At 57.9% G+C, this 27,635-nt stretch overlaps 1 protein-coding gene across 7 annotated transcripts in view; it reads right to left on the reverse strand.

The window, feature by feature from the left end:
• Nucleotides 1-27,635, reverse strand: part of LOC105471065 (inositol polyphosphate-5-phosphatase A) — a 248,908-nt gene that overhangs the window by 36,441 nt on the left and 184,832 nt on the right. For all 7 annotated transcript variants that reach the window (XM_011723416.3, XM_011723425.2, XM_011723445.2 and 4 more), the window contains exon 9: nt 20,227-20,311. In XM_011723416.3, the coding sequence (XP_011721718.1) occupies nt 20,227-20,311 (85 nt within the window). The remainder of the gene's footprint in view (nt 1-20,226; nt 20,312-27,635) is intronic.

The raw sequence follows: 27,635 nt of genomic DNA on the forward strand, positions 1-27,635 counted from the left end.
GCGAGGAAATCACGCGGTCACTCTGATGTGCACAGAGCTGCGTGGCAGGCAGAGCCGCCCCGATGTGCACCTGTGCAGTGGGTCTCATGTCGGGAGCTGAATCTGTCCCATTACCCCTTAACTGTCACGGACACTCTGCCACAAAATCCAAAACTCTACTAAAGGCAAACGCATCCTCTCAGACCCTGTCAGCCCAAGTTTTTAAATGCAACCTTCAAAAGCTGGTTTATAAAAACAAAAAGTTGTTCTGTACTCTCCTAAATGAATCCCCGCTGGCTGTAGCCTCCGGACTCTGCACGCACAACCAGCAGGCGCTTGAGCTCCACTCTCCACCTGGAATCACCAGGTGTCCAGAGTGCCCTGCCTGGGCCAAGTGGACAGGCAGCCTCAGGGGCCCACTCCAGGCTCAGAAGAAGCCGTCTGGGCACATGGGCAGCCTGCAGTCGCTGCTGAGGCCCTACCCCAGGCTTGGCTTCTAGGTCCTGCCGAGGGGTCTCAGTGCAGGCAGGAGCAAGCCCTGGGCGAGGCTGGGCGGGCAACACGTATTGCTCTTGTGGCTGAGCTGGGAGCTCTCATGCACCCGCCTAATCTCCAGCATACACTTCTCCTCGGGGGCCTCCACACCTGGGGCCTCCACACCTGGGGCCACCACACCCGGGGCCACCACACCCGGGGCCTCCACACCCGGGGCCTCCACACCTGGGGCCACCACACCTGGGGCCACCACAGCTGAGGCCCACCATGCCTGGGGCCTGACACACCGCGGGCCCACCACACCCGAGGCCCAGGCCAGGGCTAGTGCCAGCCGTGACATGCCTCACGTGAGGAGGAAGGTCCCAGCAGGGCCCAGCACAGACGCTGCCTGGACTCGGGAAGGGAAAGCTGGGATCCCAGGGGCGCAGCTCAGGTGCTGGAAAAGCAATCAGGAGTGAAGGCTGGGAGATGCCCCCTCCCGCCACACGGAGAGTCCAATTCCCTGGTTATTCCCTGGTTGTCAACACTCTCCCAGGCAGACGAGGGAATCCATTAGTCACTGGGGCCACAAACCTCCTTCCTAGGGCCAGAGCCTGGCAACAGTGACAGCTCCAGCCCTCACCTTCCCCATGGGGAGGCGTCCCCAGGAGCACTGTGGCCTCCAGGAGCTTGTGAGGGGAGAGAAGACCTAGTCCTCTATGGCGGGGGGGCAGAACCACCAGCCCCAAGATCAAAGGCCGACAGGCCATGGCGCCCTCCCACCGCGTCGCCCTGTGTCCACAGGCCCTCCCAGAGCCGCCCAAGCTCCTCCAGAGCAGAGGCAAATGTACCTCTGTGACCTCCTGAGCCAGCCACTGGCTCGGGCAGACCCTGTCCCCAAGCCTGTGCCACGGGAGAGGCGGGAAGCTCAGGTCTCGCAAGCTGCCATGGGCTGCACCGCCGGGCCCAGGATGGCACTTTCGGGAAGGACAATGGTGCCGTGGTCTGTGGCGGCAAGCCAACCACGGCGGCTGCACAAAGTGAGGCTGAGGTTGAATCCTGACCTTTCTCAGTGGATGGAAACCAGTCGGCCCTGAAGATTGCCTCAGGCTCAGGGAGAGCCCAGCCTCATGAAGCCTGGGAACCCCAACAACTTCATCTCGTTGACAACTGAGCTTCTCTCTCCTCTCAATGCAGGGAGTAAGAGGGTATTCACAGTTAAATACAATAAAAACGAACCACAAAGCCAACGTTGCCCCAAAATCTAGACACACCACAGGCAGCTACTGAGGGGCAGATTCTAGTGCGTTCTTAAGGAATTAAGCCATCATCAAGAGAATGAGGCTTTTTTCCTCCAAACCGAGACCCCTTAAAGGAGATGATATTGAAACTCCTCATCTGCCCGACACCCACGGGCACATCCTACCGTGAACGGAATGTCCACCGACACTGATTCCACAGACATGGGCCAGAGGAGCCACCCCTCCTGGGGGCCCTGGAATTCCTGATCTGGTCACTGCCTCGGTGACAGCGGCCCCTCCGCTGCGAGAGCAGGGCCTCCTAGGAGGCCTGTGGGTGGTGGGGGGTGGCTCACATGCTGGCCCCAGGATCAGGCCAGTTCCTACATATTCAGCTGCAGAGTAAATCCTTGGGGGGCTCGACTAACTTTTCTCATCCAACCAGAAGAAAAACCACCTTAAAGCAAAAAGCAACAAGATGAGCCCGCTCCTTGAGGCCACGACCCTCAGCCCCTCAGCAGGCACAGAAGCTCTGCGGGTGCACATGTTCCCACAGTGGTGTCCGGCAGCTTGGCCAGAGCGGCCACTCTGCTACCTCTGTGGGGGCCCGTCCAGCCTGGCCCTTAAGTGTCGCAAGACACAGACCTGCAGGTGGAAATCCACTGTGGCTGGAGTCTTTTCTCTAACAAAAACCTCTTCCATTCCAAGGATGGAATTCGGGACCACACGCTCAGCCATGGTCTGTCTGCACCAGAGTGAAGGCACCAAAACCAGGAGGCTGAGACGTGGCCCCGGCCGGCCTTGGGGGTGTCCTCAGCACACGTGTGCGCCCCAGTCCTCATCACAGGTTTCCTGGGAGAGTAGCGTCTGGGCTCCAGTGAGGCTGCCCGGCAGCAAGCTTAGCAAAGGGTGTGACCGCTGTGGGCTGGTGGGGGTGGTGTAAACTCAGCCACTGACTTTAGCAATTCAGAAGTTTTCTTCCCACACATGAGGAGGAGTAAGTCCACTCTTGAAGAAAGTGCTGATTCAGGAGCAAACTGCCCTGGCACTTTGCAGACACCCAACTGATACCCACGGGACAAACGGATGAATGAAGGGAGGGGCAGAGCCTACAGCCCCAGGGTTAGGGTCCGGCTCTCCGGGGTCGGTGCGAGGGGCTCACCCTCACTCCCAGGCCTGGTCCCTGCTGGGGCTGAGTGGAGCGCTGGTGGGTGGGCTTGAAGACACATCTTACCAATTTTTCATGCCCACCCCTCTCAACGTGACCCTGTGCCTGAGCTTTTATCCTGCTGACAACTTCATGCAGAAAAACACGCAGACCTCTGATAGCATGAAATCAGAAACAAAGGCCGGGGACAAAGGGGGCGCGGGGCAGGCGCAGGCCGGCTGGGTCGAATTTCAGCCACAAACAGATGTTGGCAGGAACATCTGAAAGGAAACTCTTGTAAAAGAAATGGTCTTAAAAACAATGCCTTCGGCGGTTAAATAAAGGGCCAAAGGACGCAGGATGCCTGTCAATGATAAATCTCGGCAAAGAGAACCAAACCAGCATCATGAATTCTAATGATGGGTTTCTTGGCTACCAAGGGCCCAGGTTCACCACGCATTCCAGACACCGGTAAGGAAGCATCGGAGATGGGTGTCCCTCATGGTCCAAAACTCATCGGGAGGCACTTTTTGCTTCACGGGGCTGTAATTTACGGAAAGCTATGCCAGTCTCCAAGGCTTCCCTGAAGGACAGCAATGACTAAAACAGCAAAACCCTGCACGGGAAGCTTGGCTGGACACAGCCTGCCTGGGCGCCAGACTGGACGCAGTCGCCTTCCAGCCAGGGATGGCAGGAAGCGTCTGAAACTAATGGCCAGCAAGCGAAGCTAGGGACGGCCTTCTTGCTCAGGCCTGGGGCCGACTTCCAGAGGTGGTGGGCACCCTCTCTGCTCAGGACAAGGCGTGGTGTCACCTTTGAGATTGGTGCCACTGGGCGAAGGCCTCCTCCTGCAGGGCAGGGCTACGCATGCTGACCCAGGTCAGGGCCGCATCAAGGGAAAAAGGCCGCCTCCTGCAGGGCTGCACCCAGGCTGGGGCTGCATCGTGGGGAACAGAGTGTGTTCTCAGGGTGGGACTCTGAACTCTGTGTTCACGCAGGACTCACCTGGATTCATCCATCAGGAATAGAACAGGCACCTGTGAGGAGCACTTTGCCAGCTCTCCTTGGCCCCGTCTGATGCAGCCTGGCTCATGAGCTCTAACTAGTAGGTTCCCAGAGCAACCGCCCCTCAGGGCTGTGGGCCCCGGAGCTGATCAGCGTCTGGGAGCAGGGCTCTCTCCAGGAGACTCGTGAGGACACCTCCTGTCCCACACAGCTTTGACCTGGCCTTCGCTCTCCTGCAGGTGCGAGTGCCTTCTCTGTAAATATGTATCCTTTCTGCAGAGGACGGCCACATCTTGGAAATAAGCCATTTGCGGGTGCTGCAGCCAGCTGCAGTTTACATCAGCTATTGAGAAAAGCAAGCGGACGTGGATACCAACGTCCACCTTCATTCCAGGGTATCCGCGTCTGGGTGTGATGAGAGCCGGGGTTCTGCGGAGAGAAGAGCAGCCTCCAGCTTCATTCGGGGGTATCGCTTCTGGGGGCAATGCAGGCTGGGGTTCCGCGGGTGAGGAAGCTCGAACTTTCCTGGCACAGATGCCGAGAAGCTCCTGCGGTGTGAACCTGCAGCGTTTGTCCAGCAGGAAGTAGGCAGAGACCAACCACCTGTGGCCCACAGACACGGAGCTGACCGCTCTCGGGCTGTGGAGATCTGGCCAGCCCATCTCACGCCGTCAGCCCAAGACAGGATGTGTCCCTTTCTTTATCTCTATTTTTATGTTTTTGAGACAGGGTCCTCCTCTGTTGGCCAGGATGGAGTGCAGTGATGCGATCATGGCTGGCTCACTGCAGCCTCGACCTCTGGGATGAAGCAATCCTCCCGACTCAGCCTCCCGAGTATCTGGGACTACAGGCATGTCCCACAGTGCCTGGCTAATTTTACTTTTTTATTTTCCGTAGAGACAGGGACTCCCTATGTTGCCCAGGCTGGTCTTGAATTCCTAGGCTCAATGATCCTCCTGCCTCAGCCTCCCACAGTGCTGGGAAAGCAGGTGTGAGCCACTGTCCCTGGCCTTCTCCTTTCTTTGTCGGTGAAGTCTTGGGGTTCTCTCCTCCCCCTCTTCCCCCTCCCCCTCCCCCTCCTCTTTCTCCTCCCCCTCCCCTACCCTTCCCCTCCTTCCCCCTCCCTCCCCCTCCTGGAAATCTCTGTGACGTCAGAGAAGCCTGACCCTTGGGTGGCGATGCTGGGGGTGAACATTGTGGACCCTGTGAGCGGCTCCCGCTGGAAAATGACCACAGGCACAGCAGGAAGAAACTCGCCAAGTCCCATCCTTCTCTATCATCCTGTAATTTTTTTGGTTAAATTTTAATCATAAACATGTCTAGAAATAAAGAAGGGTTATACACGGAAGTTCCACGTAGCCAACCTCTAGCGGCAGTGATGAAAGGAGAAAGTAGAAAAGGATTTCTAAAAGATGGTTCACAACGAAAAGCCAAGTACTTTACATAGGTTTTCCTTAAAACAAGTTAACAGGAAATCACTACGTTTTCAATGTAAGGTTCTTGAATGACTCTAGAAAACAGAATTGACTCCAGGGCACAAACATTGTCTATACTAACAACAATTCTCCTAGCAATGGTGAACATGAATATAAATCTGTGCTCCAGGGTGCGGTGTGCCACTACGTCAACATAACGCTTGCCCTGTGAAAGGGGATTAACTAAGAGGCTCCCACCGCTACTGCCCTGAATGTGCCTGAGGGTCCGGACCACTGCTCAGAATCGAGGGGGCAACTTTCGTTACAGTTGAGAAAACTACAGAGCCCACTGACAAACCAGCACGTGGAAGTTCCAGGTTTACTGTCAGGTCACTGCAAATGGGCAGAGATAATTTAAACGCTAAGTTCTGACAAACGCCCCAGTCCTCTGGACATCCACCTGGAGATGCACTTCTGGTCCCATGGGGTTAGCTATTCCTTGCTAACTGACATTACGGACGCTGGTGCAGGCCTCAGACGTCGCCGTGGAGTGGGAAAGGAGGACAACCAATCACTTCACAGGCGGCCCTGAGGTGCAAGTCCTGGCTTTAAAACCTGCTTCATCCTGGGGGCGCCACGGAAAGTGCCGAGGAAGCCGCACCTCTGGAGTCCTCTGGCATCCCCGTTGGGGTGGACACAGGCGGCACCCCCGAACGTCAGTGCTCATCAAACATACACAGGCCAACGGCCACACGGGGCAGAGACAAGGTCCCCAGACCCTAGAAGACGCCCCTGCTGAGGCCCCTGGGCCCTGGCAGGGGGCAGGTGAAGGCCTCGCAAGCACTACATCCAAGTGGTGATCTTTGGAAGCAGCACACATCACCTCAAACTAACTCCCGGAGGCTCCAGACTCCTGTCCTACGGCACATGCGTGTGCGGCTTCTTGGAAGTCAGAGGGCGGCTCTCTTGGCCCTCAGGGCGAGGAGGGCAGCGGAGGCCAGAGCGCGCTGCATCCCCCTCTGGGAGTGGCTGAGGTCGGGGGCTGGCGCTACAGCCACCATCCCCAAGTATGCTGGTGGCTACCAGGACCTATTAGCACGCAGGCCCACAGGGCAACAGCTGTGCCCTCCAGGCTCGATGGGCTTTGGGGGTAGCAGGTGCAGGGTAATGATGAGTGAACCACCTTCCCGCTGTCTTCCGTTGACATGCCTCCACCACAGGCCCCACGCAGACTTCTCCGGAGGCTGGGCCTGAGCTCTGCAGAGGGACCCCAGCTGGACTTGGCATGGGAAATGTGTGGTGAGGGCGGCAGGCACCAAGGACCCTTCCTCAGGGTCCCGCTCCCGTGCTCGGCCCACAGTGAAGCCAGGGAAGGCGTTCTGCAAAGTGTGCCACGGTCCAGTTTCCTGGCTTTCTAGGACCAGGGTGGGCACCGGACACAGAGAATGACCATCCCGGATGGAATTTGAGGAGCTGAGAGCCTGGCATGCTGGGAGGGCTGTGGGGCGGGCCCTCAGACACTTCGCCGGCCTCCCGTACTTTGACTTCCCAAGAGACAGCCCTTCTGGTGAACTCCATCTTTTCAAAGGTCTTCCTGGTGAACCCTAGACCCCCGCGAAGGGGGACCCACCTCTTGACAAAAGCGCCCACCGCGAGGCCCTGGAGCACCGACCTCGTTGCGAGCCCCAGAGCCGGGCACAAGGCCCTGCATCCGAGCTTACGGGGTGCCGAAATGCAGCCAGTGAAAGGCGCCGTCGTGGGGAGATGTTGGCGTCAGCATCGGAGGCCTCGCTCCTCTGTGTGCATTGTCTGCGGCCACCCAGAGCAACAACATGCCATAAAGGCTCTTTCATGTCCTCTCCCGAGGTTGCTCCCGGACTCCAGCAGCCTGGCAGGCTTGGACGTGGCGCACACGGAACGGGAGTGGCGCCCGCTAGCTCTCACGCCATCGAGAGCTCAACAGACTTTCCGGGAAGAAGGCGGCGGGTCTCTTTCTCAGGCTGTGTCTAGCACCGTGCCAGGCACCCTCTGCTGGGCCCAGGGGTGGCTCCACAGGACTGGCCCTGCCCGGTGGCAGAAGCACCTGTTGTGCCTCTTGGTGGCTCCTTCCGGATATCCCTGGCCTTCCACTGGCACGGCTGGATGTGGGGAGAGGGATGTGGCAAAGGGAGGGGGACGCAGGGCACAGAGCTCAGCCCTCGTCCCAGGGTCCTGCATGCTTCTCACAGCCACTGATTGCTAGTGGGAGAGCCAGGCATGATGTGTGAAGGAGGAGGGACGAATGAGGCTACATAGTGTCTGGGGTCTCCAAGGTCTGCTGTGGCACGGGAGACCTGCTCTGTGCCCTACATTTCCCACGGGTTTCTTTTAAACCAAGGGCAGGCAGAGGAATTTTTAAATAAAGTATGAGCTCATAAGAAATACAGAAAAGTGCACTAACGATTAGTGAACACACTATGGATTATGAATCAATTACGAATGAATCCAAAAAACAGTTCCTCTAACAGAGTTCTAAGATAGACTGGAGAAAATGCCACTATGTCTTTTAGTTTTTGTCTTCTTTTTCTATAAAATGAGAAGATTTTTGGCATCAATCTACCAGTTGAAAATATTGGATAATATTTGCAAAGTGAACTTCCTAGAAGAAAATTCCCTACATACGAAACCTAATGTCATCACTATAATTAAGTATAACATTTTATTTCATTTTTAGTTGAAGTCATAGGCCCTATATAGAAACAGACCAAATAAAAGTCTCTTTTTAAAGAGAAAAATTAAAAAACAAATTTAATGATTTAAATTAGTGATTCTGTTGTTGACGTTGCTATTTCACACCAAGACTGGAATAACAAGTGAGTGAGCCGAGCAGCACGGCTTAGCTCACATGCCCTCTGCAGCCCCCACTGCCCTGACCTCCACCCTCAGGGAAGGGCGTCCTCGTGGCCCTGAGGAGCTGGCAGGGAAGGCAGAGAGGCTGCCACTGGCCTGCCTCGCCATCCAGAGCATGCTGGGCACATGGCGAGGGCAGCACCCCACTGGGTCTGCACAAGGTCTGTCTGCACACTGGGTCCCAAGGTAAGATGAGAACTGGACAACGACTAATGTCCGCCCACGGCGGCAGGAGGACGCGGCTGCGCTAACTTTAACCCACGGCGGCAGGAGGACAGGTCTGCGCTAACTTTAACCCACGGCGGCAGGAGGACGCGGCTGTGTGCCCCGTCTTTCCATCCATGCTGCTCTGGAGATGGTGCTGAGGGTCTGCAGGAGTGTCACTCTGAGCCAGGCTTTCTGGGGGTCTGTGGGAGTTAGAAGGGACCGTCCCTGCCACCTGCCCTCTGGATGCACACTGTGCCCATGGTGCCACACCAAGTCCGCTCACGGCTGCGGGATGGGCCAAATCCTGAATGGTGCCGGGTTTTGGAGGGCTGCCCCGAGTAAGGCTGATGCAGGAACATCGCCAGGCTGAGGAGTCGGCCGCCATCCTCTCAGTTTCTAGGAGCTCAGGCCTACCCACACACAGGGCTAGCAACAGCTGCACAGTCGTCCCCACCTGTCACGCCTGATGGGAGCTGCCAGTGGACACAGGGACCCGGCCTCTCCTTCCCACAGCCCCACAGCGCCCACTGTGCCCACGGCTGAGGGACTGGGGGCAGAGGGGCTCAACAGGGCAGCCGGTAACCAGATGAAGTCAGAACTTCACCTGGAGCCTGGCTGGAGCCAGAGCAGCCGGCGGGTCTCAGAGGAGTCTGTGGGGCTGTGGGGGGCCATGACCAGGTGCGACGTTACCTATTGGCTGACAGCTGCCCCTCCTCCCAGGACGTAGGGTGCACTAGAAGGAAAGATACCTGGGTGCCAGGAATGGCTGAGGTCTGGGCCTAGGCTTATGCTGCAGGGCAGGCTGGCCTCAGCCGCTCTTGCCGGCCGTAGTCTCCACTGAACAGTAGATACGGCCTTTGAGGCAGGTGCTGGGATCCTGCCTCACAGGCAGTAGTGGGACCCTCCCTGGTCCCCTTTTGAGAGCCATGTTCTGGGAAGCCCGGCTCTCGGGGTGTCTCCTCGCGACGTGAGCCTCTCCCCGAGGACGGCTCCTTCCGGATGTCAGCGCCCCCCATGGCCATTCCCCTGCAGGCCCAGCTGGCACCTGACCATGTACCTGTCAGTGATTGGCAACTGGTTGTTAAAAACGGCCACCAGCCTCTGAAGACGCATCCATCACCGTCACTGTCAGAGAGGTGATGGACGACAGGTGTGGTGTGCGGTCGGGGCGCGCGGAGCCGGGTGCGCCTGGCACTGCTGTCACTCTTTGTCACCACGGCCAGCTGAGCGCCCCAGCTGCCAGTTGCCACTGCGCGAGGCATGCAACACACCCTCTGAACATCCCATCAGCAGCCGGAGGCTGCATCGCTGACTCGTGTGAGGACGCACAGCCCTCTTAGATGGCACACGACTGGCGTGTTTCATGTGTGTGGGTTTTAATTACAGCTTCCGTGGTGCCAGATCTGGTTCCAGCATCGTTTTTTCAGTTCTGCTCTGTGAGCGTGTCTGCATTAATCTGCATCTGAAACACAGGAGGCTGGGCATGCCCGGGAGACAGAGTCTCTTCACTTTGCACACAGAGCCTCTTTCACAGGCTGGTGTGGGGCAGGGCAGGACTCCCAGATCCGATCCCTGCAACCCTCCTGCCACCAAAAATCACCAGCAGGTCTCCACCTCAGGGTCTGAGAGCCTCCAGGGCCACCAGGCTGGTCCTTCTCCCAGAAGCCCTGTCCCTGGACTCATGGCAGGGCAAACCACCCTGTATTTAATCTGCTGTTGCCAGCCCGGCTCTGCCTGGCCTCTCATTGCTGTGGAGATGGATTTAATTAACCTCTGATGAGTCTTTCCAGCAAGCCTGCCACTGAGGGCGCCAAGGAGGCGCTGTGAGCAGGCAGAGCAACACGGTCGGCAGTGAGAGCAAGGGGATGACTCCACCAGCCCAGGACCGAGGGGGCAAGGATGGGGTGCTGTGGGTGGGAGCTTAGCAGTGAAACCAAAGCCAGGACAGCGTGGTTTCTGAGAGACCATTAAACTCACGTGTCCCTTTGCACCGACACCGCCCCAGGGCGCCCATGCCACCGGGCACCACTGGCCCCCAGCCTCCAGCATTCCCAGAACACTCCATCAGGCGGGACGCTCTGCACTGTGATAAACACAGCTTCCTGATGCACTCTGGCTATGCACGACTCTGCCACTGTCCACAAACCTTCAGAACTGCGTATGCTTACTCTGACCCTGGGCAATCTGAAAACCACCCCAGAGGAGGGCACAGATGTCCCCATGAACCCGGGGTGGAGGCTGGGTGTGGCCTTTGCCGGCTCCCACGGAGCCAGACTGCAGGTGCCAACGTGGCCTCTGAACGTGGCGTCTCAACACGGGGGGTTGTGGAGGGTGGAGAGGACTGGCCTGTGTGGAGCCCACGGGGTCTCACTCTAAGCCATGCTGCTGTTTGAAAGAAAGGCTCAGGGGAAGGAAAGACAGGTGCTCGAGATACACCTGCTCCACATGGCTGGGGAGCAGACAATACTTCTGAGCCCTCTGGGAGGCCCTGCCCACCTCTGTGTGGCCTCCTCTGAGGGGCTCACCACACAGCTCTTCTGCCAAGAGGGAGGGCAGAGCGGATCTCAAGGACTGACACCCACCCCATCCAGGCCCCAAAGCTAGCTCCATCCGAGGACCCTGCAAGACACTTCTGCTGGCCCTTGACTCCGACACTCCCTCTCCTTTAAAATGCAGATGTTTCTAGATGTGCACAGACCCTTCAGGGGGAAATTGTTCCCAGGCAGGTGGAGCAGAACTGAGGAGAGGTGGGGGTGGCAGCCGCCAGGCAAACCCACTGCCCCAGGCGCCCCTGGTGCCCAAGGCCATGGTCTTGAGGGCAGGCAGTACACGGATCCTGGCGCTGGGCCCACATAGCAAACACATAGGACACACCTGCTGCACCAGTGAGGCTCCCACAAGGCAGCCAACAGCCAACAGCGCGATGCTCACCCGCTCAGAGCCTCAGCCACCCACGGGCCTGTGTGAACAAGAGCCCACTCATCTGAGCAGCTGGAAATGCCGCGAATCCGTGCTCTGCCCAGGCCACGCGGAGCTGCTCCATGTTCCAATTCCTCCTGATACTTCCCAGCTGCAAAGGAACCAGAGGCCAGACCACAGTGCAAAAAATGAAAGCGGTGCAAGGAAAACAAGGCCCCGGACCACAGGGATTCTTCATCCACTTTTCATCTGAGAAAGGAGAAGCGCACAGCCTCAGGGAGCACCGAGATCACTGGGCAGTGATGGTGGCCACCTCCGGGTGTGGTCCTGCCAGGACAGTCCAGCCCAGGGGTGAGGTTAGTCACTGCATCTACGTCACACGAGAGCATAGCTGGCATCTCAGGTGCATCCGCAGCGATGCGTCACTGGAGGCTGCACAGGCGAATGGCGCTGCGGGTGGTGTGGACCGAGCCTGAACCCCGACCAGAGGTACATGAGCAGCGTCAGTTCCCAGCCGCACTGAGCCTGGTGCCAGGCAGACATGAGAAAGAGACACTGCCTGGGCCCTGGGCCTGACTTGCAGGATCTGTGTGCTAAGGAGCTCCCAGGAGACTTGGAGGTCCGGGAGAGCCCAGGATCTGTGTGCTAAGGAGCTCCCAGGAGACTCGGAGGTCCGGGAGAGCCCAGGATCTGTGTGCTAAGGAGCTCCCAGGAGACTGGCAGGTCCGGGAGAGCCCAGGATCTGTGTGCTAAGGGGCTCTCAGGTGACTCATAGCTTTGGGAGAGCCCAGGATCTATCTTCTATGGTGCTCCCAGGCACTCCTGTCAGTTCTTCATCAAAAAGCTTCATGTGGAAGGAAACTGGAATAGGGACATGCCATAGGGCCAAGTGGAGATCGAGCTTATTCACGTGCAGAAGCCGGCATCAGCCCGTTCACACGCAGAGGGAGGTGGGATCAGCCTGTTCACACGCAGAGGGAGGAGGCATCAGCCCGTTCACACGCAGAGGGAGGTGGGATCAGCCCGTTCACACGCAGAGGGAGGAGGCATCAGCCCGTTCACACGCAGAGGGAGGTGGGATGAGCCCATTCACACGCAGAGGGAGGTGGGATGAGCCCGTTCACACGCAGAGGGAGGAGGCATCAGCCCGTTCACACGCAGAGGGAGGAGGCATCAGCCCGTTCACACGCAGAGGGAGGAGGCATCAGCCCGTTCACACGCAGATGGAGGTGGGATCAGCCCGTTCACCCGCAGAGGGAGGTGTGATCAGCCCGTTCACAGGCAGAGGGAGGTGGGATCAGCCCGTTCACACGCAGAGGGAGGAGGCATCAGCCCGCTCACACGCAGAGGGAGGTGGGATCAGCCCGTTCACACGCAGAGGGAGGAGGCATCAGCCTGTTCACACGCAGAGGGAGGTGGGATCAGCCCGTTCACAGGCAGAGGGAGGTGGGATCAGCCCGTTCACACGCAGAGGGAGGTGGGATCAGCCCATTCACACGCAGAGGGAGGAGGCATCAGCCCGTTCACACGCAGAGGGAGGTGGGATCAGCCCGTTCACACGCAGAGGGAGGTGGGATCAGCCCGTTCACACGCAGAGGCCGACATCAGCATTTAGCACAGCCCAATCTGGTGCCGGCACGAGGGGTCCCCAAACACCTGCCCTCAATTCCTTGGTCCAAGACAGTCTCAGAGAAAAATCATGCAGAATTCTCTTTGGCTTCCACAAAATTTCTATGAAATGTTTTAGTCAGAAACCCTTTTTAAAAACCAGGCCATGCCAACTAGCAGATTTTGATTTTCTGTAAGAGGTGCTTAGATGGTATTTCAAAATTCAATAATCTACCTAATTGGCACCTTAACTAATGCAGCTGCAATTAATCACCACCAACCAAAAAAACCTGGTCATTTTTCAGTGAGATTTATGTTTAGATAGGGCTTTCAAATAAACGTTTTCTGTGCTAGCGTTCAGTCGGCCACGTGGTGGGAGAGTCACTCCAGCGCTGCCTGCTGTCCTGGGCTGTACAGTGTGCCCCCAAATTCATGTCCGCCCAGAGCCTCAGAATTGGGGCCTTGTTTGGAAATGGGGTCTCGCAGGTGTAACTAGTTAAGGATCTCAGGATGAGACATCCTGGGTGGGGTGGGCCCTAAGTCCATGGACTCGTGTCCTTACAATGAAAGGCCACATGAGGATGAAGGCACAGACAGGGGTGATGTGGCCACAAGCCAGGGCCACCTGGGCCACCTGTGGCTGGGCAAGGCAAGGAGGGGTCCGCCCTGGAACCTCCAGGAGCAGCATGGTGCTAGGACACCTTGATTTTGGACGTCCAGGTTCCAGGACTGTGAGAGAATAGCCTGTGGTCCTCTGAGCCACCGCCGCAGGAATCTCCCCACACGGGGACAGGAGACTCAGTGCGCGGGAAGTCTCCACCTGGCATGCACATTCCACGTCCACTGAAGAGCAAACAGAAGACAGGCCATGACCCTCCATGTCTGCACGTGTCTGCAGCCCACAGGCAGCGACATGGCTACGTGGAGGCGCCATGCAGCACTGAGGGGCCGCAGGTGACCCTGGGGATACCGCCCCTGCCCTGGGCCTCAGGGTCCTCCCCGTGGTCAGTTCCAGGGTCCTGTGACTCCTCACAGCCTCCAGCCCTCAGAAAATCCCTGCGGCCGGGATCCAGGTGCTCCTCCTCACGGCCCCCAGCCCTCAGAAAATCCCTGCGGCCATGGGATCCAGGTGCTCAGCTTCGGGCCAGTCACTGCACCAAGGGCTTAGCTCCTGTGAGCTGTGGAATTTTACACACAACTGATGACTGTGTTGATGATGCCAGGAGGAAAAAGCGGTCCTTATTCCAGAGGTGTGGCCTTCCTTTGACTAAACAGTTCTAGTAAAAGTCTACATTATACATCATTTTTCCCTATTTTTCACCAGGCTCGCTTTACTTACGTAGTAAACTGTGTGCAAAACGTAATGAAAGACTTTTGTCAAATGAACAGCCATGTATCCACAGTCTTAAAGAGCCACGTGGGCAGGAAAACCCTCCAAAAACTAAAGCAAAGATCTTACACACTTACTGAGTAAACAATCCAGTTTAAAACTATTCATTTTTCTTCCCACTCCTTTGCAAATGGCAGACAAACAATGCAGAACAGTAAGACCCACGTCGGTCCAGTGTGAGGGCACTGTAAGCCAGGGCCTGGTAACTGAGTGGGCAGCCGCTGTCGCGGGCAGCGTCCCAGAGCCCAGAGACCAGGGTGGCCGGGCATGTGAATGAGCCGTGGTGGGTGGAGGCCTCCCTGCTCCCAGGAATCTGCATCGCCACTGCCTGGGGTGCCAGGGGCTCCCCTGGGTGGCATCTACGTCTGTTGGGGACGTGGTGTCCAATTCTGGTGCCACTTAGAAGGGACCTTTGCAGACGGAACCTGGATTTCCCACGCACGCCCCAGGCATGCCTGGGTGATAATCACAGAGCACACACGACTTTCCTTCTGCCAACTCGAGTGACCACTGAGTTCTGCACTGGGGGAAACCCTCACCGGGGGAAACCCTCACCGGGGGAAACCCTCACCGGAGGAAACCCTCACCGGAGACCAGCTCCCTCCCAAGCTGATCACGGGCCTGGAGAACCCCCACTCCCAGCAGACACCCCGGAGCCTTAGCCACCGCCTCCTGCGCTCCCTTCCTTGGTCCCCTCCTCATGTCCGACACCAACAAACGGCACCAGTGAAGAAAACCTGCTGCTGAAAAGACCTGTGTCTGATACAGGCAGGGACGCAGTCACTCCCAGAGGCGTCTAATACGGAGGAGGGACGCGGTCACTCCCAGAGGCGTCTAATACGGAGGGGGGACGCGGTCACCCCCAGAGGCGTCTGATACGGAGGGGGGACGCGGTCACTCCCAGAGGCGTCTGATACAGGCAGGGACGCGGTCACTCCCAGAGGCGTCTAATACGGAGGGGGGACGCGGTCACCCCCAGAGGCGTCTGATACGGAGGGGGGACGCGGTCACCCCCAGAGGCGTCTGATACGGAGGGGGGACGCGGTCACCCCCAGAGGCGTCTGATACGGAGGGGGGACGCGGTCACCCCCAGAGGCGTCTGATACGGAGGGGGGACGCGGTCACCCCCAGAGGCGTCTGATACGGAGGGGGGATGCGGTCACCCCCAGAGGCGTCTGATACGGAGGGGGGACGCGGTCACCCCCAGAGGCGTCTGATACGGAGGGGGACGCGGTCACCCCCAGAGGCGTCTGATACGGAGGGGGGACGCGGTCACCCCCAGAGGCGTCTGATACGGAGGGGGGACGCGGTCACCCCCAGAGGCGTCTGATACGGAGGGGGGACGCGGTCACCCCCAGAGGCGTCTGATACGGAGGGGGGACGCGGTCACCCCCAGAGGCGTCTGATACGGAGGGGGGACGCGGTCACCCCCAGAGGCGTCTGATACGGAGGGGGGATGCGGTCACCCCCAGAGGCGTCTGATACGGAGGGGGATGCGGTCACCCCCAGAGGCGTCTGATACGGAGGGGGGACGCGGTTACTCCCAGAGGCATCTGATACGGAGGGGGGACGCGGTCACTCCCGGGGGAGTCTGATACGCAGGGGGGACGCAGTCACTCCCAAGGGCGCCTGATATGTGGGAGGGGCATGGTCACCTCCAGGGCCGCCTTCTCTGTTCTCTGACCTCTCACCTGGGGGAACCCAGGCCCGACTCTTCTCTGGGACTGTGCAGGGCTGACCACGCTACGCTGTCCCATATGAATGACCGCCATGTCTGCCGGACAGCATGGAGACCCCACCCAGGACCCACCTCAGGGCTGTGGTTCCAAGAACGGGGATGCACTGGGGAGCAGCTGAGCCCAGGCTGGCTGGAGGGCAAGTCCACGGGAAAGTTCCTTCCCAATGACGGCCCCTGCACTGGCTGGAAATGAGCTGGTCTGTCCTGTCCTGTGGAATAGCCACTAGTCATGCGGCTCTACCAGATCTTAATTAAAATGAAATGAAATGAAAAATTGGGTTCCTGGGCTGCCCTCAGTGCTTGTTAGCCACTTGTCCTAGTGGCTGCTGTGGGGGCAGAGTGGGGGCAGCTTGTGGTCAGGCTCACAGGAGCACATGCCAACGCGGGTGGGACTTCAGGACGCCACCTGGGTCAGCCGGGCCCGCAGGAGCTCTGTCGGGTTCCTGCTTACTGTTCCTTTGAAAAATCCGCTTGGGGCATGCAGAGTTTTTCCAGGAAGACCGCAATTTTCTTTCCCTTCCTGACTTACGGCCACCTCTGACGCTCAGACTGACAGGCAAAGCCCCACCCACTGTCTTAACAAGCCCCACCCACTGTCTTAACAAGCCCCACCCACTGTCTTAACAAGCCGCACGCGGGAGCTGCTCCTTCCACTCCCAGGACACCCTCCACAGAGCCGAGCGGCTGGGGCTGCAGAGTGGCCACAGAGCCTGCAGATGGGGCGTGAGGGACGGACACGAACTGTCCTGCAGCAGGCGGAGCCCCCTTCCGCGCTGCCCACACGGCCCGGCCAGCACGTCCACCAGCCCACCCGGCTGTACTGGGTCTGACGCCCAACTCGCCCATGCAGCCCTGGCAGGCAGGACACCAGCATGACGGGCAGGACACCAGCGTGACGGGGGCGGAGGCAGTGGGTGGCAGTGACACACCCCATGAAGCCCAGAAAGGGGCCTGGCCGGTCCAGAGAAAGGGGCTGAGGCAAGACCAGGGGGCGGCGGGGAGGGCCCTGCAGGGGCTGAGGACAGGGCAGATGGACCCACGCTGCTAGGCTCCATCTAAAACCAGCTACTGTGGGGGACTGAGAAGAAAAACAGCATTTCAAGCAACTCCTTGTCTGTTCCAATTACCATGGATGGGAAAGTGATAAAGAACGGAGACTCCTCAGTTCCTGGGGACGGGAGCCGGTGAGGCTTACAGTGGCGTGGGCGGCTCTCAGACACAGGTGTTCACTTGCCCTGGAGTGCTCCACCAGCCTCTCACAAAGCCACGGCCTGGAGGTTCCTGAAGCTCTTTACTGACTCTCGGGAGAAAGTGGCAGTTTCTGCAAAACTGTTTATCACCAGTTCACAAAGTAAACAGCCCCTTAAGCACAGCCATTAGAATTCCCATCCTTTGTGGTTTGATGTTGAAAGTTAAGCATGAAGGCTGCTGTGGAAGATCTCCCTGGTTTGTCAGTGATGGGAATCTTGGAACTCTGGCTTCAGGCCAGTGCCCTCCCCAGCACTGGCCCTCTGCGTGGACCCCTCCGGCAGGGCGGAGGGCTCCTTTAGCGATGACCTAACACCAACACGGAGGACGGTGCACAGGTGGGGGCGAGCATGGTCTTGCTTCTTCCTGGGGAAAATGTGGGCAGGTCCCAGGCCTGAGACTGGAAGGTCCGGAGAGCCCACTGAGGCCTGGGAGGCAGCTCCCGCTCTGCACCCACCCTCCCTGGCGGCGTCCAGGGCACCGGGGCCATCTAGACCTGGGCGGGAGTTACTGCCTGTGTGAAAGGAGCTCTTTAAGAAACAGGGCTGATCTTGGTAATCAGAAAACACTGCTGACAGTGACCCATGAGGGTTGAGGGCTGTGTGTGAAGGTGCTCAGGGAGGCCAGGGGAGCAGGCCAGGCGACGCAGGAGAAGATGCGGCAGACCCCGGGCGGCTCCCGAGGCCCCTGCACTGTCCTCCCACCATGCCGCCTCTCACGGTCACACCCACACGCAAACCCCGGTGAGGTACTTTCTGTCTTTTCTGCTCAGCAGAAAAAGGAAAGCTCTGCAGTCCTTCGCAGGAGTTGCCCAACGCCCCACAGGCCACAGTGTCCAGGCCCCCCACGCCTGCAGAAACCAAAGCGGCCACGCAAGTCCCACAGGCCCCAGTGTCCAGGCCCCCCACGCCTGCAGAGACCAGAGCGGCCCCGCAAGCCCCACAGGACCCAGTGTCCAGGCCCCCCACGCCTGCAGAGACCAAATCGGCCATGCAAGTCCCACAGGACCCAGTGTCCAGGCTTCCCATTGCCCCCCATGTCTTGCGGTCACACGGCCCGGCCACTGGGCCCAGCAGCTGGCTCCCTTCACCAGGGAGGCTCCCGTGGCTGTTCCAACGCATGCCTCACCACAGCTCTGACCCGGCCAGGACCAGCTGCCCTTTACTGTGACATTTGCTCTGCCAGGAGGAAAAGGCCCTTTCCAAGCTCCCTGACCTTTCCCCAGTTGCTGGGCGCCTGGGATCGATCGGCTCGGTGTTTTGCGGGTTCTGCTTGACTTTCATCCCGGCCACCCCCGGTCAGAGCGGGAAGTACTCATGTGCACTGTGGACTCATGGTTCTCAAGTAACAGATTAGAAATGAGCTTACTCAGAGAGGGTCCAGAGCTGCGGGAAACGCCGCTTCTAGCCCCCTGTGGCTTGGCGGGGGTGGAGGAGAAGCCTCCGACAGGGCCCAGCCTGTGTGGTCCCCGGGCCTTGCTCCCATGTCCCAGACAGCATCGAACGCAGGGACATGGATTCTAGCAAGGATGGGCACAGCCCCCGCCCTCGAGCCCATGCCCGGCCTGCGGGATGGCAGGTCAGAGACCGATCCATTTGAAAGCCTCTACAAGGAGAAGGAAGCGCAGCAGCGGGAAGTAAAGGACTTTGGGAGCCCTGCTGGGCTGTGTGTGCTTTAACAACTCCATGGGCTCCAAGCCCACCGCACGCGGAGGCCCTGCCTTCCTCCTCCATAGCCCGATGAAGCAAGACCTTGACCAGGAGTCACTGAACGTGTAGGCAACACCACCAGCCAGATATTGACACACAGGTGTGCGGTGGGGCCTCGCGGTGAGGTGCTGCCAGCTCAACTCAACAGAGGATTTCAGGCGCACTCATTTCTCCCAACCATAGGAGACCTGGAATGGTCAAAGCCAGCTCAGTACGTCTTTCAGAACCAATGTCCTGCCACCGTCGGAAGATGAACATGTGTGGTTGTTTGGAACTGGAGACTAAATGGCAAGACAACAGCCTCAGGGACCGCCGCGTCCCCGTCCGACCCGCCGCGTCCCCGTCCGACCCGCCGCGTCCCCGTCCGACCCGCCGTATCCCCGTCCGACTCACCACGGCCCCATCCGACTCACTGTGGCCCTGCTGTGGGCCGTCGGCTCATGCCCAGCACCTGGAGGGGCCACCAGGGAGGCTGAGGGCAGCAGGGTCCGGGCGGGTGGGCAGCAGGTGCTCCACCATTTCCCACAACCCCCTCTTCACAGCTGCCTGGGAAGTGGAATCCCAAGTCATGAAAACTGGGAGGGAGGACCCAGACCACAGAGAAACGTCGGCCCTTGTGCTGAGCCTCGGGGCCCACTTTCCGCTGGTGGCACCTTGGTGCCCAAGCTGCTGGTCCCGGCCAACCCGAGAGCACACCCAGGAGCACCCTGGACCCCTGAGTTCCCACACCCAGGAGCAGCCGGGACCCCTGAGTTCCCAGAGGTCAGGCGGGTCGACGACTCATTAACTGACAGAACAACGACTTTGCAGACAGAAAAGCACAATGTTTAAAACGGGCTCTGACAGTTCCTACGTGTGTTACGAGGAAAAGCCGCTGGGATCAAGCTGGACCGTGTGAAGGAGCCTGACACTCTGCAGAGGCTGCGGCTCTGCGGGCATCGAGGGGGCGGCACTGTGGCGGCACTGCAGCAGCTCCTTGTGTGCCGACAGCAGAAGCCACAGGGCACAGCCCTGCGGTGCTGCCACCCACCATCTGGCACAAGCTTGAAGGCCCGTTCACCCCCATTCACCTCGGATTCCAACACAGAGCCCTCTGCCGACAGCAAAACGTACTTCTTCATTGCAAGGTTTTGGCTTAAAAAGTGCATCCCGGGAGGTGGACGGCATTGAAAGTGCCAGTAAGGGGCCACGCTCCTTCCACTGTTTTCCTCAACACGGAGCGAGGCATGAGACTGGGGCGGGAGGGAAGCCAGCACCTACCTCCACGACGGACTTGGAATCCAGCCGGAAGTTGAAATCGCCAAACACAAAGTAGGAAACCTTCTCGAATCGCTGATCGATGATTCTAGAAAGAAAAAGAGGACTTGTTACCAAGGCGGCTGAAGCTGGCCAGCACTCACGCCCAGCCCCCGTGATCCTCCACGCTCCCCGTCTGCACACTTTCTGTCGCCTGCTCAAGGGGAAACTCGGTGGTTGCTTCTTTGCACCCCCAAAATTCAGCTCCGAGAACACCCCCAATACAGGTCCACTGAGCACTGCTCAGCCCTCGTCAACACAGACACGCATGTGTTCCCAGCAACATTGAGAAAGAGGAAAGGCAGAGTCTCAGCCACGTCCTCACCCACTGGGCCAGGGCAGCGTGAGAGCCTCACGCATGGAAAACCACAGCTGCCCCGAGAAGGGGAGAGGGCCGGACAGGATGCCTGAATAATCCACCAGAGACCGAATAATCCACCGCAGAGCTCAGGAGAGGCGGGAGGGAGACAGACGGGAGGAGGGACAGACAGTGAGAGGGAGATGGACGGGGAGACCCGGGCAGGTGAGCGGGCAGGAAACGAAGCCCCCCTGTCTGCTCCCAGACAGGGATGTCTCCTCAGACCTGCTCTGAAGGTTTACACATGATCCCCACGCGGACATTTCAAAGTGAGAAGGTAACAGTGGCTGCATATGTGTGTATATTTTTAGCCAGATACAGCTTTACTCAAGAAAAATTCTTCCTCATATTTTAAATCAATCACAATCCATTTCCTAAAGGCTTCTCTACTGTGGCTTCCTAACTTACAGACACAAGCCTGTAAAAAGATCTCAGAAACTGCTAACTCACTCAAACCCCAAATCTCCCCTCCGCAGCTCCAGTCAGTAACGCCGTGAACTGCTTGCTTTCGAGGAGAGCCAGGCACTCGACCCTCCTGGTGTGAAAGCAACACGAGAACCTTCGCAATGTGGCCTTGGCCACCAGGACCATCAGAGGAACAGAAAAACATGTGATCTGTAGACAAAAAAAGGAAATACTCTGGTTGCCACGTTTCTTAATTTCACAGCCCAGAGCCAGGTGGGGCCGCCCGGGCAGGGGGCAGGCAGCACCGAGGCTGCCCGTTCAAGCATCTGCATTTGGAGGTGGGTCGTCATTTTTTTCCCAAATAAACTCAGGTTATCAGCCGGGCGAAAGTGGGAGCTTCCAATCAGGTTAACTGCAGGCGTGCACTGCCGTCCACGGGAGGGGGTGCCAGCCCAGGTAGGTCACTGCTGGGAGCACTGTGCCCTCCTGGAGCTGGGGATGGCATCATGAGGGGCACGGGAGGGCCCACTGGGACGAGGCTGGGAGGCAGGGGGCCCGACCAATCACTAAGTCAGCCTTTTCCAGCTTGATCCATTCGCTTGAGAAGTAGAAGAATCCACAAGTGAGCAGACGGTCTCCCGCTTCCCACTTCTTACGTGGTCCTGTTCTGCACTGCCCGGCCGCTGCTGCTGACACCTCCACCCTCGGTTTGAAGAGCCAAGTGGCTGTGAGGCGCCAGCTGGGGCCACCGCTGGCCGCGGACCCGCCCTGCACCCTCCAGGGCCTTTAGGCCAGAGCGAGGGAGGACAGAGCATCTGTGCAGGTCACACTTTCGTGACAGTGCGGGTGGAATCAACACCACTTTCACTTTTGGCTACGCAGTGTGGGAGTTCATTTCTATCTTAACTTGCACACCCTCAATATTTTTAAATCTACATATCGAAATTTGCATTTTCTCCCGATTTCACCTGTTCACAGCCTGCTGTTCTCTTTGGTTCCTGGCCTTTTCTCTTTGAATTTCAGGGGTGTCCCCGTGAGTTCTGGAGAGTAACCCCCGTCTGCGGAGAGTAACCCCCGTCTGCGGTGAGTAACCCCTGTCTGCGGAGAGTAACCCCTGTCTGCGGAGAGTAACCCCCGTCTGTCTGCGGAGAGTAACCCCCGTCTGTCTGCGGAGAGTCACCCCCGTCTGTCTGCGGAGAGTAACCCCCGTCTGCGGAGAGTAACCCCCGTCTGCGGAGAGTAACCCCCGTCTGCGGAGAGTCACCCCCGTCTGTCTGCGGAGAGTAACCCCCGTCTGAGGAGAGTAACCCCCGTCTGTCTGCGGAGAGTAACCCCCGTCTGCGGAGAGTAACCCCCGTCTGCGGAGAGTAACCCCCGTCTGCGGACAGTCACCCCCGTCTGTCTGTGGAGAGTAACCCCCATCTGTCTGCGGAGAGTAACCCTCTTCTGCGGTGAACACGGCATACGCTCCTGGCATCCTGGGATCGGCCCTTCCGTTTTGCCCATGGTGGCTTCTGTCAGGCAGAAGTTTTAATTTCCATATAGTCACATGTATCAGTTTCCCCTGTGGCTGAGATGCCTGCCCCAGCCCCCACACGGGCACGCAGCCCCCACCTTCATCTTTATGGCAGAGTTTTAAGGGTTATCCTTTAATCCATGCGGAATTACGGTGTAGAGCAGGGATCTAAGTTTATCGATTTCCCAAGTGGATGGTCAATTGATCGGCACCACTTATTCAATGTGCCCCGTCTTCCCACCAAGTCTGTATCACAACACAACATTCCCAACGGCATGGGTCTTTTTGAGACAATCTATTCTTTTCTGCAGATCTTTTTTTTTTTTTAAATCAATTCCTGCATGCTTTTAATTAATACAACTTTTTCTAGGGAAGTCCTTCTTGTTGACAGTTCTTTCAAAAATGGTCCCAGCTATTTCATGCTCCTCTTGCCTGTTAATTGCTAGAGCTTGGCTTGGCAAAGCCCACAAAAAGCTTGCTTATCTTTTTAATTGGAATGCTTTCCAGTTTACGTTAAGTCTCAGTTGTAACAAATTTGATCTATTCTAGTGTGATTTGCTTAAACGAGCCCCAAGCTCTGCCCGGGAGAAAGGGAAGCGCTTTCTGTGTCGCGTGAGCACAGAAAGCTGGGAGGGTGCGTGGAGGAAGACAGAGGGCCCCGAGCTCTGAGTCCCCAGGAGAGCGGCAGCCCAGGGCACGGAGGCTCCCGAGGGAGGGCGGCAATGCCCACAGGCCAGCAGGCAGGATGCAGCCAGCCAAGCCCAGGCGTAGGCAAGACCACAAGATACCAAGCCGTCCCCACATGGTCAAGCATCTGGGCCGCTGTCACAGGAGCAGATGCGGCCGCACTCGGCTAAACGCACAGCAGAACCCTGACGGAACAAACTTGACTAAGTCCCCCAGTGCGGAGAGAGAGGAAACGCGGCCTCCTGGGCTGGCCCTCACTCCACTGACCGAGTTTTCTCTCTCAGGACTCTGGGGTGCTGCCCTCACAGGAGGCCCTGCCCAGGCCTGGCTGCTCCTGCTTCCCAAGAAAGCCGCCGGGCGACGCACCACGTGGGCCTGCAACGCCCTGGAGACACAGCGTCATCGTCCTGTCTGGAATCCTGCAGGATCATCATTAAAACCCTAAACTGGAGCACACTTCCTCGCCCTGCTCTGCTGACAGAACAGCCTGAGCCCATTAATAACCGCAGCTGCCTCTAAAGGGCGCACGGCGGCCGAAAGACGAAGGGGCTGTCACGGCCGAGGCAATCACCTGAGTACCAGCCCCGCTGCCCTCCCAGAGCTCACTTTCAATTTCAATATAGTGCCATTTGGAGCAGGAGAAAAAAAAAGAGTTGTTCTAAAATTAATTACCTTGTCAGTAGCTATTATGATTAAAACGTAGGCCCACATCAATATCATGTGCCTAATTCAAAAAGAGAATTACAAGAAGAGCCATAAAAATCAATTTTTTAGGCCTTGAAAATGGTGTCTCTCTCTGTTTTGACAAGTGGTCTCATCACACGACAGAGGCACTGGGAGGAGGGGCCGCCTCGTCGTCCCAGCAGCTGCCCACCGCGAGGGCATGGGGGGCTCGTCCGCGGTCTCCGGGACAACTGCGACCTCACGACACCGCGGAGTAAAGACTTCGGGAGAGTCCCGGGCTGAACGTTCCGAAACACATTTCCAACAGCGGGCGCTTCCCTAACACAGCAGTGGGAACCTGGCGCGAGGCTGCCGGGGCCTGGAACACTGGGAGACCCCACGGTGACAGGGAGGCGGCGGGACAGCGTCATCGGCGGTCCCACTGGGGCCCTAAAAACTATCAGCCTCACATGAGGCAAGTTTTTTTTCCGTGGAGCTAGTGCAGTGTGGGAAGCAAACTGGCCACGAGACACTCATCCTCTCTCCTCCAGGACACCTAACGTGCTAGGAGTTGGTTTTTTTCTTTCTTTCCTTTTTTTTTTTCTTTTTCTAACCACTGAAAGCAAAGGTAGCTGAAACCTTTGGCGCTGTACTTTTAAAGGCCTAAGGTGTGTACAATTGGGAATCTATTAAAGTTGGTTTGTTTCTCTGCTATGGTAGAGACCACATTCTCCGATCAAACAACTTTACACAAGCAAAAACATCAACAATATAAAATTACTAAAACTACTGAAAATATTTTAGTTACTGAATCGCTTAAAAGTTTCTCTTAATCATAAACATCTCATTGCATGGTTCACCGCAGATGTATTTAAGCCACTTTAAACAAACTCATCCCCCCAAAATAAACACACCAGCCTGTTTATTTTTACCTTCCTAGAAACTGCTGGACTATTTTTCCTGACTTCACTTTTTACTCCACCCACCGTGAGCTCTGCCCCCCTGAAGCCTCAAGCCCTCAGGGCGAATATCCCAGCACCACAGAACCCAGCAAGACGGCTGCCTATGGCACGCCCAGGCAGAACCCAGGTACCACAGAACCTGCAAGACAGCCGGCTAAGGCGCCCCCAGGCAGAACCCGGGCAGATGGCCGGACGTGCTGAAGCAGCAGGGTCAGCCTCAGGGCTAGCAGAGCCCCCAGAGTGCGTGAGGCGGCCTGGCTGCTCACTGGGTGGAGTCGCAGCAACCACTGCCCTTGGGGAAGCTCCTTGACCAACCCGCTGATCCCCAGTGCTGCACCCAAAGGCCCCCCGACTTCCCCACCAAGTCCCAGCCTCAGAGCCCCAACCCTTTAGCGGCCAGCACCTGAGGTCACGGGGTGGGGTGGGAGGCGGGGCCCTGATGTAAGAGGAAGGGTGTCCTTGTAAAAGAGGAAGACACCAGCAGCTCTCCCTCCCTCCCTCCTGCCCCCACGTGAGGACGCTGTGAGAAGGCCGCTGTCTACAAGCCGTCACCAGAACTCGGATCTCAGACTGAGAACTAAGGTGGGCTGTGAAGCCCTGCCACAGAGTTGTGTCGCAGCGGTCGGGGCTAGGACGGGCCCTGGGCCTCAGTCTCAGGGCTGGGGGCATCCTGGGCCCCAGCGGCATGTGCCTCCTCAGTGTCTGGCACCTTTTAAAGCCCACACTCCCTTCGATGGTCCATCCCCACATCAAGTGGTCTTGGGCGGGGTTGTGCGGGGAGCCCCGTGCAGGGTGGCAGGAGGGCTGTGCAGGGCTTTCCCTTGGCAGCCACCGCTCTCACACTCTCCACACGGAGCATCGCCGTTTTACTTTTCTTTTTCTCACTCTGAGACCCATCCTCTCGAACTCTGCTCGGACATCGCCATAAACCACAAAAACGTGCAGCACAGAAGTGCCTCAACCTCCAGGACCCCCCACTCCTCCCCAGTTAGCAGAAAACACACCACCAAGGGCTGAGATGCCAGTGGTGATGCTGGGCTTCAGGGTGTGGAAAGGACCAGCAGGAGTGGAGACACACGGCCCAGCACAGGCATCGCCCTGTCTGCCACCGAAGGGCCAGGAACCACCCAAACGCTCTCCAGACAGCCGGCAGCGAGTCCCATGACTGAGCACCATGGCTGGAGGTCGCGGAGACGTCCGGCAGACTCCGTTCACATGATGCTGAACACGTTGGTCATGGGCACCGACATGTGTAAAGACATAAACCACACACACACGTCACGGCAATGTTGATGCTCACCTCCATGCTGGCACATAATAAAAGTACCGAAACATCCGTGCCTGTGTCACAAGAGGCCAGAAAGCTGCAAAGGAGTGATGGGTGCTGAATTCAGGCTGATGCTGGGGGCCAGGGTGGGGTTCAGGACGGAGGACGGGGCACCTGCGGGTCCACATGGTTTGTTTCTTAAGGAAAGGAAACATGCGGAGAACGTGCAGGGTGCGTGGCTGGGTGCAGGTGCTGCCCCTGCATAGCGGCACCGCCTTTCTTGGCGCTTGACTCTGTGTTCAACAAAATAAAGATCGCAGCCCACGGATCAACTGAAGCACAGGCGTAAGGAGCCCCTCCTGCTGGGCAGCAGCTGGACCGACCACGCCCTGGAGAGGCTAACGTGGGACAGAGGCAGCGGGCTTCACAGCAGCGGAAAGGCAGAGGGCACAAGTTTGTGCTGCCAGGAGTCCTGGGCATGCGGAGGGACACCACAGGGTGCCTGGTGGGCTCCGCAGACCCATGACCTCGGCCACCCTGAGGTCTCCAAATCTAAGAGAGCCTGATCAGGACGAGCCCACGACCAGTAAGAGCCTGCGAGCTGTTCTCCGAGGCCAGCGGGAGTGTAAGGAGCGCGAGAGCCAGCCCTGTGGCCAGGAGCACTCGGGGTGACCCAGATCTTTAGTGCCGAGTTTGCCTTTGCCTGGAGACGCAGCAGCTTTTCTTTACTGGTTGCACAGCAAGGCAAGTTCTGGGAACGTCGAAAGAGAAACGTTTAGGTTGGGGGCTCTTTGAGCGGCTGACAGCTAACTGATGGCCCTCCATAAAGCCACAAAGCGGGGCTGGGGGCGCGGGCATCACATCGCCTCTCCCTGGGAAACTAATTGCTTGGAATTGTTCAGAAGAACATTATTTTTCTGGCAATCATTTCCTTTGAATGCCCAAAATGAGCATGAAACAACTCTTTAGACTGGACATAAAAGTTAAATGTCCCAATGTTGATCAAATTAACTTCAGCGCCATGACAATGGACTGTATTTGTGAGAAAATAATGGGGGGACAAAGGGGTGCTTTATGCCGAGATTTCACAGTTGTAATGTAAAATGTTTCTGTTGAACTAGGCCAGGCCACATTTCAGAGGGGAGACAAAGAGTCCTGTCACTTATGGGAAAATCTCCTTCCCAGCTGAAAGCTCAGGAAGGTTTCAGGACGCGTCAGTGGATGGTGCCTAGGAAGGCTGGCGTGCACCTCTGGCTCCGCCCCCAGATGCCCCCCAAGGGCTGACCTCTGTGTCCAGGAGAGGGACCGGGGCTGCCCCCAACATGGGCTGAGTGCTCGGTGCCTCCCAGAGCCACACAAGGGTGTGCACGGCCCGGCCTCGCCCAGGGTCCAGGACCCCAGACTGGCACAGATGCCGCCAACACCTGCCCAGAGCCTGGTACTCTTCACTCATTAGGGATTTGTCTTCTTTTTAAACTTCTCGGCCGGGCGCGGTGGCTCAAGCCGGTAATCCCA

This window comes from Macaca nemestrina, chromosome 9 (assembly GCF_043159975.1).
Source record: "Macaca nemestrina isolate mMacNem1 chromosome 9, mMacNem.hap1, whole genome shotgun sequence".
Classification (NCBI taxonomy): Eukaryota; Metazoa; Chordata; class Mammalia; order Primates; family Cercopithecidae; genus Macaca; species Macaca nemestrina.